This window comes from Hyperoodon ampullatus (assembly GCF_949752795.1).
Source record: "Hyperoodon ampullatus genome assembly, chromosome: 1".
Taxonomy (NCBI): domain Eukaryota; kingdom Metazoa; phylum Chordata; class Mammalia; order Artiodactyla; family Ziphiidae; genus Hyperoodon; species Hyperoodon ampullatus.
In genome coordinates this window covers 203,519,702-203,542,385 of record NC_136914.1, presented here as the reverse complement: position 1 = coordinate 203,542,385, position 22,684 = coordinate 203,519,702, and the positions used below count along the sequence as shown (strand labels likewise).

General features: G+C 39.7%; 2 protein-coding genes and 1 long non-coding RNA gene across 4 annotated transcripts; 2 read left to right on the top strand and 1 right to left on the bottom strand.

The window, feature by feature from the left end:
* The first annotated feature begins 1,455 nt into the window (after positions 1-1,455).
* On the top strand, positions 1,456-6,753 carry ATP5MK (ATP synthase membrane subunit k). Its single transcript, XM_079705488.1, has 4 exons — positions 1,456-1,577; positions 4,996-5,091; positions 5,180-5,272; positions 6,653-6,753. The coding sequence occupies exons 2-3, from the start codon at positions 5,005-5,007 to the stop codon at positions 5,267-5,269; spliced, it is 177 nt and encodes a 58-aa protein (XP_079561614.1). The 5' UTR covers positions 1,456-1,577; positions 4,996-5,004; the 3' UTR covers positions 5,270-5,272; positions 6,653-6,753.
* Positions 6,754-7,579: 826 nt separating this feature from the next.
* Positions 7,580-20,834, bottom strand: TAF5 (TATA-box binding protein associated factor 5; the record flags this gene model as incomplete). Of its 2 annotated transcripts, XM_079714478.1 has the most annotated exons (11): positions 7,580-7,797; positions 8,124-8,301; positions 8,934-9,111; positions 9,874-10,038; positions 11,736-11,865; positions 12,615-12,735; positions 13,429-13,564; positions 13,672-13,835; positions 14,603-14,918; positions 18,121-18,358; positions 20,276-20,834. In XM_079714478.1, the coding sequence occupies 11 exons, from the start codon at positions 20,832-20,834 to the stop codon at positions 7,580-7,582; spliced, it is 2,403 nt and encodes an 800-aa protein (XP_079570604.1). The 2 variants fall into 2 exon arrangements, with proteins under 2 accessions (XP_079570604.1, XP_079570605.1); XM_079714479.1 differs by lacking the exon at positions 9,874-10,038.
* A 29-nt stretch (positions 20,835-20,863) lies between these two features.
* Positions 20,864-21,416, top strand: LOC307066959. The gene is made up of 2 exons (XR_013811397.1): positions 20,864-20,994; positions 21,165-21,416. It is a non-coding gene; the product is annotated as an uncharacterized lncRNA (long non-coding RNA).
* Positions 21,417-22,684: the final 1,268 nt, after the last annotated feature.

The window sequence follows — 22,684 nt, the reverse complement described above, 5'->3', positions numbered from 1 at the left end:
ACAGCATTCAGGACTAAGAAATGGATGGTTTGATGCCAGGCAACAGATAATCCATAATTCATCTTTCCAAAGGTCTTTGTTTCAAAACCACAAGTCCACACATTTTTCTCCAGTAAAAGAAGTTAGTTTCAATGTAGTAAATATCATTAAGCAGCTTCAGTTAAGTCACAGATACACAGATGAATACATAACCCCCTACCTTCAAAGAATACGCACACTTTTAAGAAGACAAAACAATTACGCAAACTATCTAAAATACAAATCAGATTATAAACTATCAACAAGGAGGTAGGAATAATGAGGCTTCAGCAAAGGAGGAAAGCTTCCTAAAAAAGATGCGTTTGAGCTGAATGTTAAAAGATGAATAAAATTTTGACAGGTGGAAAGGGAAAAACAGAAGGAATACGAGAAAAAGCATGGAAATAGGAAAAAAAAACAATTATTTCGATAAGCACCAGCAATATGTCTGTCAAGCTGCTCAAAAGCTTGCTCTTGCCTTTCTTTGAAGAACTGTTCAACTAGATTACAAGGTGAATAAAGCATAATAATTGGAGTTAAATTTTAAAAGACACGTTGGGCTTTTTGTGTCAGATCTTTCATCAGGTGTGAATAGATTAACGTTCACTTTGGCAAGTCAGAGCCTTAAGAAGAGGGAAAGACAGAAAGTAACAAAAAAGATATATACTTCAGGCTATAGATTGGACAGGGAAATAGGACAGAAGGAAGGTACACCGGGTACAAGGATTCAACTGCAGTACAACAGAGAAATCATAAGAACCAGAACTACTGAATAGCTAAAAGTGAGAATAGAAGATAGGGGTTGGTTCTGAGAGACACTTGGGAATAGGAATCTAAAAAGGCTTGAGACTGTGAAAGAGGTGAAGACCTAGAGGGAGCCTAGGAGTTGGAATCAGGAATGGATGTGTTTGGTAGAAATAGAACAAGCAATGCCGTCCAGTTTATTAGGAATTTGACCCTTAATCTCATTTCAGACAAGGCGAAACTGAAGCTTCAAAGAGTAAACTGATCCCGCGACAAAGAAGGGCCTTGAGCTACTTCCTGAGGACATATTCTGACGTTACAGGGACCACTCCAGCAGAGCCGGCTTCGGAGCCCAACCACTCACCCGGCACTGCGGGTGCATGGCAGGGATCCAGAGGACCTAGTACTGGGACAGACCTGGAAGCCACTCAGTTTCCACCCTTGTCGCCTTTTACCCCCACTCACCAGCCCCAGGACGCCAGCACTTCTGCTTCGGAGGCCGAGCCACTGTAATCACACACGCGGAGTCTAGACACCAGCAGCCCAAGGCTGCTCTTCCGGAAGCGTGGGCGGGCTCAAAGCCTCCTTCGGTATGCTGTACCGAGTCCTATAGGGCGGGGCGGGGTAGGGGGGGGGGAGCCATTTAGAGACAGGAAGCGGAAGGGCGGGACTTAGAGCCGTAGCCAGTCGGCACGGAGGGCCGAATCCGTAAGGCCCGTTGAACGTTTGCGAGGGAGGCGGCTTCTTCCGGCGGGGCTGAGGAGTATCTTCGTCAGTTGAAGGACACTTGCAGCGGGGTCTGTTCGTTTTGGAAGGTGGGTGTGGAGGGGAACCCGGCCTCGAACCTGGCGGCTCCGTTTTGTGGGGCTGGCCTAGAATCCGCCCGTTTCCTGGTTCGGGCACACCGCGAGGTCTTCGCTTTGGGTGGGGGGCTTGGGGGGGGGAGAGTGATGGTGAATGGAAAAGAAATTAGAGAAAATGAGGGCCGGGCGTGAGGGTTCGGACAGTGGCTGGGAAGCTTTGGTGCGAGGTAAAGGCGCCTTTCCCCCGGCTCATAAAGGCCCTTAGAATGCATTTTCCAGTGGAGAAAAAGGCCCGCAGCGAAGGGAGTGTCCCAAGGTCACCCAGTGACGTAATATTGGATGAGAACTCGGGCTTTTGACCCCCTCTGGTCATGTTAACCTCTTTCCCACTGTATGCGCAAAGCAGTTTGTTTGCACTGAGCTGTGCTTAGGAAGCTGTCCAGCTAGGCCTCCTTTAGCTGCGCTGCAGCCTTTGTCAAGCGCGAGTGAGTGTAGCCCGCCTTCTGCGCTTCGCTGAGCCCGCGATAAGCGGGTTAGATTTCAATCTGTTCGATCAGTGGGGAAGGCCTTTCCTAGGAGGTAGCCAGAACAGAGAGCTGTAAACTCCTTTAAGTGCAAGAGGCTGCTTCTGGTACGTGAGCGGCTCTCCCTCGTCTTTGCCTCCTTTACCGCGTCATCTCACCAATCCAGGTGGGTGTCCGGTCCGACACAACAGCAGTACCCAGAAACAGAAAGTAGCGAGGGTAGTTTCTGAAGGGCCCATTTTACAGGTGAAGAGAGGCGTGGAAAGATTAATTATACTTAATAGCAGTTCGCCCCTTAATTAGAAACAAGCGAAGACCCCATCGCTTAGACTCTGCCATAGGCTACAGTTTAGCAGTTAGTACAGTTTAGTCTAGGTATTTTTCATTAATGTCTTTCTAAACTGAAGTATGACTCAGAAGGAAAGCAAGTTTCAGTTCAGTTATTCCACAAAGTACCCTCTAACACGAGGATTCCTGATGTTTGCCCAAAAGTAACCTGGAATTTGCTGAGGAAGCAGACCCAAGTGCTTGCAGGCTTTGCTCCAGTTGTTTATCTCAGTTTCCCCTCCATCGCAGCGTTTTTTAAGAGTCTTTCTTTACAACCTAGACTAAATTGCAGTTCCTGTACTGTGCCTTTCCCTGCAGTCAGAATTAGTCCTCTGTGTAATATTGCAAACATCAGCCTTCCTTCTATATTGTGTGGAGAGAAGTTCAAAGCACCTTAATATTGTTTCAATTGTACACCATTTCACCTCCTGAAAATGTTTGTTAAACACAAGGTAGTCGGAATTATCAGTTAATAATTGGACAAAGTTAAGCCCTTGTTTTCTGTAGGGTTTCTCCGAGAAACCTACTTGACACTAGGAGAATCCAAAAATCTGTCCTGAAGATGAATGGGAAAGCATGTGTTTAATAAGTTTACTAAAATAAAACAATTAATATGAAAGCTATATCATAAAGATTTCTTTTAATGGAGATTTTCCTACTGGGCCTGAACTGGCCAAGGCCCCTAAGGTGGCCCAGGGAAGTTTGGAATCCTTCATTGCTACAAGAACTTTCTTGAAACAGTTTTCAAAATTAAGGTCATTTGTCCAAAGTTTCATTGCCAATTCTATGCACGTGAATGCCTCTGAAGGCCTTTGAATGGTAAACTGGAGAGTGCCAGTTTCCATAGCAACAACTTCCTCGCAGGTCTCTCCCGCTTCCATTTCATCAAGAGCCAACTGAGTCACTGCCACTGCCTACCAATCTCGACCGGACCTCGACCGGCTCGTTTATATTGCCAATCGACTCGGCGTGGCGTCGGTCGTGGTAGATAGGCGGTCATACAGACGAATTTTCGAGTGTTGTTCTGGTGACCTTTGAATGTGCCTTTACTATTTTTTATTATAAAAGAAATACACGCCTTTGTGAAATACATAGGTTCTATAAATGTAACCCCGTTTTAAAGTTTGCTATATATTCTTCCAGGGTTTTTTCCCAATATAATTACTAATAAGCATCTCGTTTTGTTTCTGTTACTGCAGTGTTTTTCAAACTTTTAACATACATCAGAATCACCTAGAGGGCATATTAAAACAGATTGTTGGGACTCAGGGTTTCTGATTCAATAGGCCTGAGAATTTTCATTTCTAACAAGTTTCCATGAATAGTGACAGTGTGGGGACCAGACTTTGAGAACCATTGATGTGCTCTATAATGTCCAGAAATAGGATTTTTTAAATATTTAACATGACCTTGGGACGTGTTTCCATGTCAGTACATAAAGGTCTGCGTGCATGAGGACATCATTCCAAGTCTATATATAAAGATCTCCATGCATTCTGTTTCCTTCAGTGGAAACCATCACTTATCAGTCTCCTGTAGACGGACTTCTAGTTCTTTATTTTCATAAACTATTTCATTTACCATTTTTGAACCATACTATATGTTTCTACTTTGTAATATTTCTATAAGGATAAATTCCTGGCGAACAAATGAACCAGCTAGGTAAAAGGGTATGCTAAGTTTTTAATTTGATAGCTATTGCAGAAGAATTGCATATTAGGAAGGTTGTACCAGTTTACACTCCCTCCAGGCAACAGAGAGAATCCTTATTTTCCCACATTCCCACTACTACTGCTAATTATCATAAATTTATCTTTGTAGCCTGATGGCTAAATATTGGTCTCATTTTACATTTCTTTGATCATTAGGTGATGTATGTTTCACCTTTTTGCATTTGGCCACCTTTATATTTTCCCTTCCCTAAGATGATTAAAATATTTGCCCATGTTTTCGTCAGGATATTTTGGCTTCACTTTTAAATTTAAATCTTTTGATCTGTTTTGGTGTAAGGAGTAAGGATTTCAGCTCCCCGCCCCCACCAATAGTTAGTATGTATCAACTCCATTTAGTAAATGACCCCTTCTCCTCCTTCCCATGGAGGTCCTAAATTTATAAGAAAAACTGTAAAAAGAGGGGTTGCAAGGTGAGCTGTTCAGTTGGTGGCTACCCCTCTGAGGAACTTTGAAAAGTATCACAAGCTCCAGCTTTCAGCTAGTCTTAAAACTGATTAATTCCAGGTACAGTGTACTGTGGTATAGATAGAGCCAGGAATGAAAACATCAACCAATATTGAGTCAGAGGATGGACTTAAAGACTACTGTGTTCTCTTCCTGTGCCGAGTGATTTGATATATATTCTGGAGTGTTGTGTGATAACAACCAAGATAAAGTCCTCCTTCCAAACGTTTCTCTTATCAGCAAGGTTTTTTCCACCGTTTTGCTGCTGCTTTGTTGGGTGAGGCATACATAAAATTTACAACATTTATATGTAATGAATTTTTTTGAAATTTTTAATTAAAAAATTTTTTTCTTTTAAATTGCATCCAAACCAATTTGTTGCTTTCTTTCTTATTTTAAAAGATTGAAATCATGGCAGGTCCAGAAACTGATGCCCAGTTCCAATTCACTGGTATCAAAAAATATTTCAACTCTTACACTCTCACAGGGAGAATGAATGTAAGTATTAATGATACCTTTAAGCAGTTGTTTTAGAATAAAATAGATGTGACAACAACTCTTGTTTACTTTTTCCTTTGTTTTTCAGTGTGTACTGGCCACATATGGAGGTATTGCTTTAATAGTTTTATACTTTAAGTTAAGGTCTAAAAAAACTCCAGCTGTGAAAGCAACATAAACGGTAAGAAATTAACATTTAAGACTTTATATAACTTTGCCATTTTGATCTTAGGGTTTCCCCCCCCACTATACAAGTATATTGTTCAAATTTTATTACATTCAAGAAAAAAAAAAGAAAGAAAAATATTGTCCATGTCCCCATTACCCTGACAGTTTTCGTTAACATTTCGGTTTAGCTCTTTTTTAATATATTTGTTTGGTTTCCAGTGGCTATGATCCATATCTGTAATTTTGTCTTATAACATGCATGTTCTCTATAATTTGAATGCATGAGTGCTCATGGGTATATGATTTATTTCACAGAGGAAATGTCTCCTACTAGAATTTTTTCTTAATATAAATAACATTACAATGAATGCCTTTGAGCATGAAGTGTTTGTATCTGTGATTGTTTTCTTAAGGTGAAGCGCCTTCCCAGAGGGTTGTGGGGTGCCTAGCTTTCTTCCCCAGGCAGTGTTGAATAACATCAGTTTCTGATTTTTGTTAATTTGAGGAGTAAAAATAATTTCTTTTTGATAAAGTTGTATATTTTTTCCATTTGTTTACCACTTGTATTTTTCTTAACATTCTCTTTGTGTTCTTCTCATTTAACATTTGGGACTTTCTCTTTGTGAAGACCGTCTCTCTCTTGTATAAGCTCTCTTAATAGTTATTAACCAGCCTTTTAAATCAGTTGCAAATATATCTTGGTTTTTGCTAGTTTCAATTTTTATGTAAGCCATTCTGTCTTTTCCTTAAATCCCCCTAGACTTCATTTTCTTCTTATAGTGCCACCCAACCCCCATTTGCCCTTGCTCGAGTAAATATTTGTTGTGTTGGCGGTAGATGAGGTGCAGAAAACACAAAACCCCAAACCCAGATCTTTATCTAATGTAGCCCTCCATGACAGAAAATTTTTTCCTTTCCTCTTAAAAACTTTTCCAATCACAAAACTATTGACCTTAAGGGACTGACTGCATATCCCGGAATGCAGTGGCCCATGGCTTGTTCCTGACAAACAGGCAGTTTTTTGCCCAATTTTTCATGTTAGGTTCCTCCTAACTTTGTTTTTACAATGGGGATAATACACCCTCCGTTTTTCTACTGTTTAAAATACTACTTTATGAAAAAAGATGTTATTCTATGTACTAGGCTTTTCTAATGGTATACGTTTAGCATCATACTGAATTATTGGCAGCTCTTTTGTTAAAGGGGGAGTGTTAAACTGTATTAAGCTGAGAGACACCTAAATTTTGGGGGGTTACTGACTCCTTTGAGAATCTAATGAATTTGCATTCAATTTCAGGGGGGTTCATGGATAGTCTTGTACTAGTAATTACTGAATGTCTTAAAAGTAGAGTTGAACACATTGGTGTCTAAACAATTTTTGTTTTGTTTATAGGATTCTCAACTGTACCTCATCTGTTAAGTTCCCATGCCTGAAGAAGCTAATGTCAACTCATCATGTGATACCCAATTTGTACAATAAATTATGAACCTGGAAAAGCTGGTTGTCTTTATTTACAAGATATCAAAAATATAAAAACTGTACAAAATGCAACAAAGGCAAAAAACTGGCAGTGACTTGGTCTAAATCTTTTAGTTTCCCAAAGCAAGGCTCAGTACTGGAGGTAAGCAATTGAAATGTCTGACTTCAAGTGTACTAGGTTGTATGTAGCCATTTTAGCTGAAGTAGAACATGGAAGTTAATTTCTTCACCTGGTTTACAGAGTGTTTGCGTGCACTCAATCCAACCGGTATAAATTCAGATGTCGATGGATGGTTGTACTTCATCTATTTCTCAAAAAGGAATTGTAGTTCACCTTACCCAGTTAACGTACATTCCACTAATCATGAGCCAAGCAAAAATGCTAGTGGATCATTTAACATAGTACTTGAGTGCCATACAGTAACTACATTTTTACAGCAGGAACATACATGCTCATAGAATTCTTCAGCTAAAATTCAGGATGGTATTATATTACTCAATTTGAACCTTGAAGCAGGATGAATTACTGAAATCTACTGATTTTTTTCTAAACATAATAAATTAAAATAGCATTCGAACAGGTGATGCATAGTTTCCACAAAATCCAAAGCACCATAAATGTCCCCTCCATGAACATAATACCTCTTATTCAACTAACGGAAATTAGTTAAATGTGGTTGCTATAGAAATGTGGAACTATCCTGTTCAGATTTTCCAAGCAGCATACTTCCAGATCCATATAGACAAAACATTCTTTGTAGCTTAAATATTAATCACTGAGGTATTTGCTTTTAGTCTCCCTTTTTCAAACAGTAGCTTCCAAAGGTCTTTACCGATGGTTTATTGCGGACTATAAGCTCCTGCAGCTAGAACCAAGTTTCTTCTAGTAAAATGGAGGTGTACAACTGGTGTTGATTTGGTCATATATGTTCCCAACAATAACTCCTGTGAATTCTCAGGTAAATTTATATGCCCAGTGGCTGTAGTAAAGTCATCAGTCTCTAAGTCTTCAAATGCTTTGATAGCATCCCATAACCGTACTGTATTATCCATTGAACCTAAGGGGAGATCAAAGGAAATCATTTAGTAGCATCTGCCCTATTTAGATTCTGAGATTCTGTCAAGTATGCTTTATGCATTTACTTTTTATTTCTGGTGAAAAAAATCTAAACTTGATGAATAACTCTTCCCTCTAAAGAAGCACTTCAAGCAGTAGTTTTAACCTGAAAAGTCAACATACATATAGGATAACAATCTGGAATCATGGCTAAGGAGAAGCAAAACTTAAAAAACAGCAGGACTTAATTTTGCAATGGTCAACATTCAGTGCTTCCTTTAAATATACCATTGACCCTTTACCACAAAGCCATTTCTAGTCATTTACCTGATGCCAAAATTTCACCATCTCTACTAAATCTAAGTGAACAGACTGTATCACTGTGGCCTTTTAATTCTCCAACCATCAAACCATGTCCAATATCCCAAAGGAGTACTCTGCCATCTGTTGCTCCTGTAGCCAGGAATCTCCCATTGGGAGAAAATGTCAAGGAATGAATTGGTCCCTAGAAAAGAAGTCCATGGAAAGAATCAAAAATAGGGTTAAAAATACCTAAGAAAATAAGACAAAAGTTAGAATTATAAAGTCTAGTGGTGCGAATAGTATCTTTAAAATGTGTCACTGGTTAATTTTTTTTTAACATCTTTATTGGGGTATATAATTGCTTTACAATGTTGTGTTAGTTTCTGCTGTATAACAAAGTGAATCAGCTATACATATACATATATCCCCATATCCCCTCCCTCTTGCACCTCCCTCCCACCACTCTAAGTGGTCACAAAGCACCGAGCTGATCTCCCTGTGCTATGCAGCTGCTTCCCACTACCTATTTTACATTTGGTAGTGTATATATGTCAATGCTACTCTCTCACTCCGTCCCAGCTTACCCTTCCCCCTCCCCGTGTTCTCAAGTCCATTCCCTACGTCTGCGTCTTTATTCCTGTCCTGCCCCTAGGTTCATCAGAACCATTTTTTTTTAGATTCCATATATATGTGTTAGCATATGGTATTTGTTTTTCTCTTTCAGACTTACTTCACTCTGTATGATAGACTCTAGGTCCATCCATCTGGTTAATTTTTAAACTATTCTTATCTCAAAAGAACCTTGTGTGCTGGAATAATGAAGGTATAAAATACCTTGTGTCCAGTGAAGATCCTTACACAGTTCCCATTCAGGACATCCCAGAGCCGCACAGTTCTGTCTGCAGAGCCCGTAGCAACATAATTAGAATTCGGATGGAATCTGGTACAATTCACATCAGCAAGATGGCCAGCAAATATCCTTAAAGGCTGATAGTGATCTGTAGCCCAGAGCCTTTTTTAAAAAATTATTGAAAACAAAAGAAGGTAATTAGATAACTGTGAAATGCCAAAATTCTATCCAAAATAAATATAGAAACAACCATGTGAACTGTTAGCTCCAAATGGGTCCCACTCACTAGTTACCTGAGGGAAAGAAGATGGAATGACTGAGACTAAACATTCTTTTTTTTTTTTTGGCCGCAGTGTGGCTTGTGGGATCTTAGTTCCCTGACGAGGGATTGAACTCGTGCCCTCGGCAGTGAAAGCGCAGAGTCCTAACCACTGGACCGCCAGGGAATTCCCTAAACATTCTTAAGAAAAACTAACTGATACGGTACAAAATTTTTTTAATTCTATAATCCTTTAGTTCTCTGTATGTACACCCCCCACTCCAACTCCTAGTCTAACTTATAGAAGAGTATTTTTCCCTAGTTTTGGCCACCACATAATTAGTTTCTAACCCAAGACACCTCATCCTCAACTTCTAAGGAGATGACAGGGAAATAAACGTGCTCACAGTGGTTGTAAAAGACAAGGTTTAGCATCCAGTTGGGGAAGGGGAGGGCATGGACTCTTGGTATAGACATAATTGCAGACATAGTAATATTCCTGTCCCAAATTCGTTTTCAAATAAGGGCCTATAAATGCTGACGTTCTCAAAATGTTGATCCTGAATAATAGAAGCAAAAATGAGTTTGGCTGGAGTTTCTAATTCCCAACAAGAAACCATTCTGTTCCTTGAATAGGCCCAGTCCTAAGCTCATAATGTCCTTACCGAGCTACTCGGTCGTGGCCCCCTGACACAAAATAATATCCATATGGAGAAAACTGTGTGTCCCACACTGGATAGTTGTGTCCTTTATATCCCACCAAGCAGGTAAATGTTTGAAGACTCCACAATCTAACAGTTCCATCTTCTGAAGAGGAAAGCAGGTAGTTCCTGAGAGAAAAGAAGGTAGTACATTCGATTCCTAGAATAACTTAGTTACCTGTCCAGTTTCTATGTACATTTGTATATATTAAACATAGCTAACTGACATGCTACATCTCACTTTTAATTTATACATGAAATTCACAGTAGATAACAAGAGTTGAAAGTACTAACTAATGTTAGCCGTGACACTCTACTGAGCACCTACTGAATGAGGCTAGATTATTTTAAAAACATTATCTATTAAGAGGAAAATCACAGTTCTTTGAAAAAAAATACCAAAGATGTAATGACAAAAAGTATGATCAAATAAGGTCATCTGAGAAAGGCTTCTAAGAAATGTGATATGTCACTTAAAACTTAATTTTTTACTTTAAAATGGAGATGCTATTTTCATATCCTGTAAAAGTTGTGTAAGAATTTAGAAGTAAACATCTTTTGGACCCAAAAAAAAAAAAAAAAGCCAAAACAAAAAACACTATAACGAGAGAATAATACTCTACCTTCTTCAGGAATGAACAGAAAAGCTGAATTACTCAGAAAGTACTATGGTTTTCAATGAAATCAGAAGTTTCCCTCAAGTAAAAATGTACCATCTGGCTAAATCCTAAAAAATAACAAAAATCCTCATTCTCAAAGTTTCATAAGGATGAAAATCTCGATGGATTGAAAGCTATTATCTATCAAATAAGATACAGATGGTATTATTATAACAAAATACCCTCCCTGCGTTTCTACAGAATGTTAGAGATCATGAAAAATCGGCAAACATATTTGTGGGTTTCAAATTCCCTTTTCAGTATTCTCTTAGTTCTTTTGATTATACAAAGATAAATCTTCAATTGATAGGTAATATGCCTTTAATATCAGTAATCTGTTGTGAATTTGGAGATGACAGAAGACAGCAGTAGCCACAAAACCCAAAGAAAGAACCCAAAGAAGCAATTCAACCCCTACTGGAGTTACACAAAACTAAAGCTGATTTTTATAACCAGCAAACCCAAAGCTATGTATCCTGATTCTGTAAATTTGGGTATTATACACCAGTACCCCAATATAAATCAGCAGAGGGCAAGATGCTAAAAGATAATGCACTACTATGTATAAAATAGATAACTAATGAGAACCTACTGTATAGCACAGGGAACTCTACTCAGTACTCTGTGGTGACCTAAATAGGAAGGAAATCCAAAAAAGGGGATACATGTATACATATAGCTGATTCACTTTGCTGTACAACAGAAACTAACACAACAATGTAAAGGAACTATACTCCAATAAAAATGAATTTTAAAAAAATTTTAAAGGATAATAAAATAATTCTCTACAAAAAAAATAGTAATAATAAAAGATAACGGGGCTTCCCTGGTGGCGCAGTGGTTGAGAGTCCGCCTACCGATGCACGGGACACGGGTATGTGCCCCGGTCCGGGAAGATCCCACATGCCGCGGAGCGGCTGGGCCCATGAGCCATGGCCGCTGAGCCTGTGCGTCCGGAGCCTGTGCTCCACAACGGGAGAGGCCACAACAGTGAGAGGCCCGCGTACCGCAAAAAAAAAAAAAAAAAAAAAAGATAATGAATGATAGGCAACCACAAGATTTTTCTAAAGGAATTTTCCCCAACATTCTCATAATGTTCCCAGTAGTTAACTTTCATATAATCTCAATGTAATACAGCAGTATTTAATTCTTTTGTTTGTATTTTACCTATCTGGACTGAAGCTGGCTCCATAGACGGGCCCACTGTGACCATACAAAATCTTCAACTCACTTGCTGTTTTCTCATCCATGATTCTTTCTAAGACATCATCAGATTCTTTATCTATGAGGCTAAGATCTAAAATGGTCCAGAAATGTTAATTTTTTAAAGTACATTCATTAAAACATTTTAAGGCAATTACATCACAGTTCAGGAGAAGAACTAACATTTGAACTGTTCCTCCTACATACCAACCACTGTGCTAATGCCTCTAAATTAGGTGCTATCATCCCAGTGTATAAGAGAAGAAAGTGAGGTTCAGAACAGTTAATAATATGCCAGAGTGCACACAGCTACTCAGTGTTGGAACTAGGGCTGAAACTCAAATTTATCCATTATATCACCATGTTTCACAAAAGAAAACTACAGAAATATTAAAATAAATTATTGAAAATGTATTATCTTGTTTAACAATACAGTTAGCAAGAAACTTTCTTTAAAATGTAACCCTGGTCTTAGTTCATTTTAGCCATTTTTATGGCTAAAACAGAAAGTACTCTCCCACTATTTAAAGTTTTTTTTTTTAATTCACAAGCAAACAATCATAAAATATTAGATTTTTAACCTTAGGGAGTTTTCTAGCCTAATGCCCTCATTCTACAGATGAGAAAACTGAGGACCAGTGAAATTAAACCAGACTAGCACCCCAGTCTCCTGATTGCCACTCCAATGCACTTTTCACTGTTGGCAATGTTATTAGCCATTTTGACTTAAAGTAAAATCAAGTGAAATTCTGCTAAGATCACAATGTCTTCTGTATATTTCTTGGAATCAAGATTGGTATAAACTAACAATGAGCTTATATCCTGACAGGTCATCTCAGTTACCTGCTGCTTGTTTGACACTACGAAGCTTTTTGGGTGTCACAGACCACACTCTGACAGTTGAATCTGCAAAACCTCCAGCAATCAAACTAGAATCATCAGTGACATCCACTGCAGTGAGGCCCTGCCAATTAAAAAAAATATATATATATATATATACACACACACACACACTAAACGATACTGTTTTAGGGAAAAAATTATAATCACATATTAGAGAATATATAATGATAGCTATTTTTCTCATATAAAAGATCATTTGAGATTTCATTCTCCTTTGAAATCAACTGTTCAAAAGCACTTACTTTGAGAACACGTCATTTACCCCTTTTTGCCCTCTGAATTTGGAGTGCATCATATAAAGCAAATGTTAATCATTTTTGTACTTTACTAAATATATCCTCAGCAGCCTATTATAAAGCCTTATGTCTATAGAGGCTTACAGACATAAAGATGTGAAGAATTCTTAATAAAAAATATTAAGTTTACGTAAGTACTTAAGTTCAAGGGAGATGAACCACATAGCTTCCTCCTTTTTCAAAGGCTAGCAGAATTCTGATCAGTGAAATGAAGGACACATACAAGCAAGATTCTGGTACCTACAAGTCGCTAAAGGTCTTTTAAACATTGCCTTCTATCTATTCTGAGCAATGTCCAATTCTGCTTTCCTAACTGCTGTCTTTAAGCCATATTTGTATCAAGAGTTTAAAGAAGAAATCTTCATTTTAGTTAAGACATCTAAGTTACTTTTAATGGTAATCACTATTTTTCATGACTCCTAATTTTCTCCCAGAAATTGCCAAATCATTTTACCAACCTGGTAAGCATTGAGGAATGTATAGAAACAAATTGAGGGTAAACAATCTGGCCCAAGGCGTACTCGTTTGGTGGTTTCTTTCATATTCATGATCTTATCCAATTTATCTGAATCTTTCAACTCAGGAAGAGGGATTCTGTGAAAGAAAAACAGACTGGAAATTACTCTGAATATTAAATAACTTGAACCATCTATAACATTGTCTTAAACTTCCACACATGTTCCTGAGGTTTTTTTCCTCACCTGTTTTGAGGTGGAGCATTGGGATCTTGTTTTTTGCTTTTGGATCCGATACTATCTTTTTTAGGCTTCTTCTTTTTAGGTTTTCCTTCTTCATTTTCTCCTTCTTCATCCTCATCATCCAAAGGCACCTCAATTTCTGGCTCTTTTAATAAACCAAAAAATACCTACAAGTCAAAGGAGCCAATTTTTTAAATTACTTTTTTGTTCATTAATACATCCTTTTCATATCTTGATAGGAGGAATCACAGTTACAATAGGGTCATGTATATCCTGAAGCAGATTCTGTACTTGTCTACCCAATAGCCAATCTCCCCTTCTTCCTTACTAACAGAACCCTGATTTTGTTGGAGCAGCAGTATGCTCAGTTAAAATCATTTCTGTTCCCGGGCTCCCTTGAAGCCATACAATGGCCATATAATATCATTCTGGCCAATAGATGTACACACAGATATACTGGGTAGTGTTTTAGAAAAAAATACTGTTTTCCTGATAAAAAGGGAGAGATTCAGCAGGTATGTCTTTCATCCTCCCCCTTCTGCCTTCCTGGAATACAGATGCAAAGCTGGCACTGCAATAGCCACCTGTGGGCACAATGAAGAAAGCCACATTCTGAAGATGGCAGAGCAGAAAGTAGAAGGACCCAGGGTCCTTGATGGCACTGTGGAACCCTCACACCAGCCTAGGAGGGCCTTCTGCTTCAATTCATTTTATGTGAGAAAAACCCTTACTTGCTTCTGTAGTCAGGGTTCTGTTAAACGCATCCATTCCCAAATTCTCACTAATATATACATCATCCTTAGAACATGAAACTTAGTATACAGTGTAAAATTATTCCCAAACTAGCTATAAGAAAAATGTGTAAATTATGTAGATGGAAATGCTACAATTTTTCATAATCTGCATTATATAGTTCTTAGGTTTATTCCCATACCTTTGATTTGTTTGCCTCTCGTTTAGCCTCTCCTGCCAAACTTCCCACCATCGCATCTATCTGTTGCTTACTACGCGGCATCCCATCAAAGATGTCAATGTAGAGGTGCTCCTGAACTATGTTCCATATCTGATTGTTCTGTTTCTCCTGAAGATGCCTCTTCAAGAGTTGGTACGAGTCTCGGGAAATACGCAGAACAAATTTACTTGTTCGAAAATCCAACATGGTCTCATTCCCTTTCATGTGTTCCTTTTTGGTAAGACTAGATAATACTCGAAGGTCATCCTGGTAATAACATTCCTGATCTCCATGGAACCTGTTTCAGTGATTTTAAAAAGTCATTTTTCAATGTAATCGTTAAGGGATCTGCCTCTCCCCCATATATTTATAAACATCCCAGAATATTTTCAACGTAGTAGTCTGAATAATCGTGGACTAAGCTGTAGGATAAGAAGTAACGCATTTCAAAATGATTACAATTCAGTTCTGAATTCATCCTAAAAATGACCAATTTAATTCTCTAATGAAATAAATGCATCATAAACATTTTAAGAGAATTTGAAATAAATACCATAAATGAATGAAAGATAAGCTATCCACCATTGGCAGACAGTCTCATTTGAATGCCACCATTGGTAGACATTTGAAAATGTTAGAAACTTTGCTCTACTAAATTTTATGTTCTCTCAAAACTCACTTTTTAAAACTTTTTATTATGGGAAATTTCACACACATACAAAAGTAGAAACTATTATAAGGAATTCAGTGTACCTATCACCCAGCCTCTCAACAATAATCAACACATGACATTCTCACAAAACCCTTCATTTTTAGTGATTTCGCATATTCTTAATACCAGATATAAAGAATAAACATCCATACTTTAATAACATGACTAAAGAACAAACGTGTTGATATCAAACAGTGAGCACTCCATTTACTCACCATTACCAAAGGCAATTAAATAAAGCTTTCAGCCTTGATGACAATTACTAAATTTAAACGTATTTTTGTTTCTACAGATCTTAATTATCCTAATAAAATAAAATGTAAGGATCATATATTGACACTCACAAAGAGCAGCAAACAATGCAAAAACATTTAGAAAACAAATGATTAAACATAAGATATTAGGACTCTAGCTCTGACACACAGCCAGTAGATTCCTAAACTGTTACCTGTGCTACCCTATTATGACTCATCAAGACATGAATTAAGAGTTTCTGTCTAAGATTTGAATGAAATTAGAAATCTCAGCCTCCTGGTGTTGTATTAGTCGCCACCGATAAGCTCATCTGAGCATGGGGTCCTGGCAAGGGCTGAGACTGTCCATGACAAGGACACAGAAAGTCAGTCAGTCCCCTACAATATTCCAGTTTCCTATGTGAGGAGATGGCTACACCATGAGACTGGAAGAAGAGGTTTTTTGATGACAGTACTGTAAGAAAAATTAGCTTACAAATTCTGTCACCATAAGCCTTAATCTTTTCTTTCAGAAACAGTGAGCTACAGAACATTTGCCTTATATACCTTCTATTAGGCACTGTAGAATAATGAATGAATATAATGACACAGAAGCCAGGAGTCCTGAGTTCTATTGTTCCTCTATTACCACTACCTGTGTTACCTGACAAGTTCTAGCTTCTGGGTCTATTGCTTGTACCAAAGAGCTCTCATTTAAACTGTTCAGCACTGCCTCCTTCTTAAACACTCCTTTTCTTTGGCTTCTATAACTCAACACTCTCCTGGTTTTCTTCCTGCTTCTCTGGCCTCTCCTTTTATTTCTCTTCTACTCCAAATGTTGGAGTTCCTTGAGGCCCAGGCCTAGCCCTCCCATTGACTTAGTTCATACTCCTTCCTAGACAGTCTCATCCCTATCCATCAATATTGCACACACTCCAATTTATGGCTCCAGTCCCTACCTCTCCTCTAAGCTCAGAGCCTTATATATCCTCCATCTATCAACTTGACATCTCTTAAATAAGTCAACGGCATAAACAAATCTGAACTTAAGATTATTCTACAACCTGACAAAACCGGTCCTCTTCTAGGGTTTTCTACCTCAGTGAAGAGCACCCCTATAAAGCTAGGGGAGCCAGAAACCTAGGGATTATCAATTATACTTTCATCTCCCTTACACCTCCATATCCAATCACTCACCAAGTGCCTCACGAATATGTCTACTTCCCTTCACCAACGCTATCACACCCTAGTCCAGTGTTTCTCAACAGGGTTGCAACTAGTATTTGGGGCAAAAAATTCATTGCTAAGTGGGACTACCTGCACGTATTGGAACTTTTGGAATCCCTAAGACACCTGATCCTCCAGCCTAGTCATTACGACAACCAAAAACACCTCCAGTTTCAAACAGCCCAGAGGAAGGAGGCATAATATTACCTTCCGTTGAGAACCAGTACAATAACCCCCAAAATGGTCAATCTATAATCACTCTGTCCCCCACCATCTGTTTTCCCCACTGCATAAAGGTCCTTTCAAAATGTAAATCTAATAATAACATGGTCCTTCAATGACTTCTCTGGCAAAGATGTCTCACTGTCCCCAAATATCCATTTTTTTCTTTCTTCCTCCACAATAAAACACCTGAATACTAGCTGTCACATAGACACCTAGGTAAAGACCATATTTCCTACCTCCCTTGGCCATTGACTAATGACATAAAAAAGGGAGAAATATATGTCACTTCCAGGAAGGATGTGTGCCCTCCCTGCTGACTGTAACACTGATATGATTTCTTAGAGCCAGAGAATCACCTTGTACCACAGGTGGAAAATGCATGCCAAGGATGTCAGAGCTACAAAATCAACAGAGCCTGGGTCCTTGATAATCAAGGACTCCATACCAGTCCTAGACTGCCTACATTCATGAGAGAGAGAAATAAACTTTTATCGTATTCAAGCCTCTACTGTTTGGGGTCCAGTCACTCTCAGTCTAATCTAATCCTAACACAGCTTCATATTGCTCTTAGGATAAAAGTAAAAATAAACTTTTATTTATGCCAACATTGTTTTGACTTTTCAGTGCATCTCAGCCAAATCTAATCCCATCCAATACAACCTCCTACTGCTCTGAGGATAAACAAAGACCCTCAATAAGGCCCAAGAACCGCCTGCTCCAGCCCCTAATCAACCGGCCAGCTTCCTGTTGTACCACACCCCACCCTCACACTCTGCTCCAGCCACACTTGCCTTTCATCTCTGTACCTACCATGATCCTTCCTGCCACAGAGCTGTCACACATGCTTCTCCCTCTTCTCTTCCCCTGGTTAACTCCTGTTCAATCTTCAGATCCTACCTCAAGCATCACTTCCTCTGGGAGCCTTCCCTGACTTCTGCAACTAGATCAAATCCCTCATTTTAGGTTCTCATAGCACCAGGTACCTCTCCTTCATAAAGTACTTTTTGAGTTGCAATCTTACATTTGTGTAGTTACAGATGCGTGTATTCATTATATATATATAGCTATATATACATATTATATATATACATAAATTCACATACTTCTCAAAGAATGATTTTGCTTCATTCTCATGTTGATTGTAGACTAGTTCCAAATACATGTGTACAAATAGGGGATAAAAGAGTTGGGATAACTCTGCCCGATGGCAGTCCAAGGAACATTCAATGAAGTGTTTCAGTCCACTATAGTATTCTTCATACATTGTGGGGTCTCCTTGTTGGTTGTAGGCTGATAGCACGGCACTGACATCCGGCTGGTCTTCCACAGCTACACTTCCAACTGTTTAAAAAACGAAAAATAACTTTCAGGAAAGTGACCTGACATGCACCAAGAGACTAAGGCTGTTTTTGCTAAGGTCCAGAGGTGAACTGTTTCTCAGATGTTTGTCCTTCTCCTCTCAAATGCTCTTCCCCAACTCAATCACATAATCTTTTAATGGGATTCACTTTGTTTCAGTCACCCATCCAAAACTCCTTCGGTTTGTCCATATCTTAAAATAAAAATTTCAAATCAATAACAGAAAGATTCAATATTTTTCCTAGAGGTACCTTATTTTAAAGACAAATTTTATAAAACATGGTATGTGCAGATCAAACAACTATCTTAATCTTCTCTCAAGGCTCAGTGCAAATGGCACCCACCACCACCAAGCTATGCCCTGGAGTAACATTTCCAGCTCTCTGAACTACCTAAATATTTTGTAACTGTCCAGCAACACATCCTATCCTGTTACCTTCATATATGTACATCTATCACTCCCTATAAAATATAAGCATGTTAATGGTGGGAAGGACTTGCCTTATTTATATTTCCAAAAAACAAATCTATTTTATATGCTTAAAACAATTTCCATAACCATCATTTCAAGGCAAAAAGCATGAGTATTTATTTGTAATACTTCAATACCAAACAATGATACATCTGTCAATTGAATCAGAGTTTGTTGGAAATTTTTAAGTTGCAATTATAGTACTGTTATGCTCTTTACTGCACAAATTTTAGAGAAGTTCTTTAGAAGTTTACTCTGATGGCCTCTTTTCCTCCCTACTGGTTTCTGAGTTACAATCTAAAAAATAGGTCAAGTTTCTGAAGAGATGAGAGATTACAGCAAAATAACCAACAACATAATTCATCTATCTTATAGTTCATTCACAAAATTCAGCATTCAAAAAAGATTCCTCTCAATCACATTTGCATACATTTCTACTTATGGGGTACAATGCTACATATTCATACTTCACTTCTGGCAATGCTGCAAAGATTAGGTCTCATAAATACAAAAGGGGAGGGGGGGAAGCCTCAGGTGTCAGGGATGGATACCTAGGCATAAACTTATCAGTGCCAGACATTTTACATATATTTTATCTAAATCTCACAATAACCCATTTAATAGAGGGGAAAAAAAAAACTCTCAAGCTTAGGAAGAATAACAATCAGCATCACACAAGTAAAAGCAACAGAGCCAGAAACTGAACTCAGGTCTGCCCAACGCCTGTTCCTAAGTGAATGATTCTCAAACTTTGCCCTACATCAGTACCCCTTGGAAGCATTTATTTTAAAACGCAGATTCCCGGACTCCACCTGCACAGGGTCTGATTCACTAAGTCTGAAGTGACGCCCAAGAATCTGCATTCCTTTAAAAGATTTAAAACCAATGTTAGTTAGCCTATATTTTGAGAGAGACTGGCTACACTATATTCATCATTCCCTGGCTGTGTGGTCCAAACCAAGTCCCTTGGCCTTTCTCAGTCTGTTTTCTCATCTCTAAAATAGAAGTACTGTCTACCTCACAGTGGAACTGAGAAAATTAAGATACATAACAAAGTATTTATAGTAAAAGTACGCTAGTACAAAACTGTACAAATATTGCTAGTGTTAATATATCCCTGACCAAGGCTCAAGAGCCCAAATGAGAGGAAAGGGACCAAAAGCTTGAAAGTCCCCGCCTCTCCGCGCCCACCGTCCCCATACATCCCTCAGCTCAACAGCTCTCCACAGCCTCTCGCTGGAACTGACAGCTCGGAAGAGGGTTTGACTGCGCAGCCGGCGCACCAGGGAAAGGGGCGGGCATGTGGCCCTAGAGGCGGGCCCAGGAAATTCAAAACAAGCCCGCAGAGGTGCAGGCCTGCCAGCCTCTGCCTTCCCGGCTCGCTCCCTTTCGTGCCGGCCCTGCCTCCCCGGGACTCCGCGGCTCACCTTTCCCCGGAGCCGCAGGACCTGTCGCTAAGCCCGAGACGGCGGCGGACCCCGAAGCACCGCTGACCGGAGGGTCGGGGGCCGCAGGGCCGGGGGCCGAGGCGGTGACCCGACTAAGAAGCGCGCTAGCCGTCTCAGCGCCGGCGCCGTCCGCCTCTCCCGGGGCTCCAGAGCCCGCCACTGCCTCCTCCAGCAGCCGGGCCTCACGGCGCAGCGCCTCTTCGGCCTCGCGGAGGTTGCTCTGCCGTAGAAACTGCAGCACGGCCAGCAGAGTCTGTCGATCGTGGGGAGCGCCGGCCTCCGGAGCAGCGGCGGGCACCGGGGCCGCCCCCGCCGGGGCAACGGCGGAGACAGCCACCGAGGGTTTGGGGGTCCCACCATCCCCGCCGGTCGACGACGACGCCGCAACGTTCCCACCGCCGCCGTTGGGGCCGTTGTTGGTTGTGCCGCCGCCACCCTCGCCAGCGCCGTCCCCCGCCTGTGGAGGTAGCAGCGTCGGCGGTCCCTCAGGCTCTAACTTGACCGCCACCTCCGTCTGCTCCTCCGCCAGCGCCGCCATCTTGCGGCTGAGCCACCTTGCGCCGTCAAGCGTGATTGCGTTTTCGCCACATGGAGGGCGGGGAGGAGCATTTTACGACAGCTCTGCAGGGCCATTTACGGCAGTAGGAGGGGCGACTAAGGAGGAGAAAAAGGAATAGGAGCAAGAGCAACTTTCAAAAGTGAGTGACAAAAAGACAGGAAGTGGGAGTTAGGGGCCGCCTCGTGCTTTTGCCCGATAATAATTACGTTTATTACAGACCAGATATATTCAGGCACTGCGATAGACATTTTACATTATGTGACCTTTAATTCAACAGTTTTTTAAGGTACTATTATCTTCACGTTACAGATGACTCAACCAAGACCTAAAGACAAAATGCCAGATCAATATTCGAATCCAGGTCTTTAATTTAAAAGCATACACTATTTACCAGAGGGAGGCTTCTGAGATACTGGTAAAGTTTTATGTTTTGATCTGGGGGCGGTTACTTGTTTTTTTTCAATTTATGCTTTGTAAAAATTAATTGAGCTGCACGCTTACGTTTTGTGAACTTTATAGCATGTATGTTATATTTCAATAAAAAGTTTTTAAGGACCTGAATTTTGTGATTGTGAAATGTATATGTTATGTATTCGTGCTATGTTACCCATTATTACAAATAGACTGCATTTTAATTGTATATTTTAAAATAGTATGTGCCATTTTGCAATATGCTTCATAGGTTTAAAAACCTGCTGCATATTTTATCTCGTTTGAATCTCACAACGCTGTGAGATAGGTGCAGACAAGAAAAGTGAGCCTAGGACACGGGGAAAATCTAGCAGTTATTCAGGTTGTTGGTTTTGAGGTCTTACTGGCTTCCTTTGACCCTGCTTACTAGCTGAATGACCTGGAGCAAGTTACTTAACTTACACTACCCCAGTTGCCCAACTTCTAAAATAGGGACAATAATAGTACCTACCTCATAGAGTTGTGTGAGGATTAAATGACATAATGTATATATGATACCTAACACGTAATAACTATTGGTTATTTTTACTTAACCAACCTAAAGAGGTGTCCTGCAAATGTTTGATAAGAAAGTCCAATCATGATGTTCATGGTTATCTCAAGACTGAAATATAAAACTAATCTAATTTGACATAATGTAAGATTGTGAAACATGGGGAGGGGCAGGGAGTGGAGAGTGGCGGGGAGATGAGCAAGAATTGGTTAGCATTTAATCATCAGTGGCCAAGAGAAAAACTGAAATCGGATGATAACACTAAAGAGATGGGGAAATTAATCATTTTCCTCACGATCATTCAACTAATTTTTCTGACTCAGTATTCACTAATTGATATGTAATTAATTGGTAATTAATTGAGAACCGAGATGAGAAATGCTGTGAATAACAAGCCCAGGTGTATTTATAATTCCCTGGAAAGATGTTTTACCCATTATGAATAGTAAATTAACATCTTGATGCATACATCAGTCTCGTGAATCAGGTCCTAGCAACTGGATCCATCTGTACAGCTGAAGCCCAAATACTGGGACTACAAAAGTACAGCCACCCCGTTTCCTTCCGTGGAATCTAACTTTTTACCTGGCTTTGTGTCTTAAGTGCCAAAGAGTCTGGGTTGGGACTTCAGCCAAGGTTTCTTACACCAAGCTGAGTGGTTTTTCTGTTACACTGCAGTAGAGGTAAGTTTATTGAATGATTGCAAAGCCCACTTTTAATTTTTGTTTCTCTTTTCCCCTTCCTTCCTGATCCCTACTTCCTTTCTCCTACTCTCTCCTTAGAATGCTTTAAGAAGTCTAGTGTCAATCTCTATCTTGTTCCTTCATAGGAAAGCTGCTCTTTCTCTCTGGATGTTGTTCTTTCT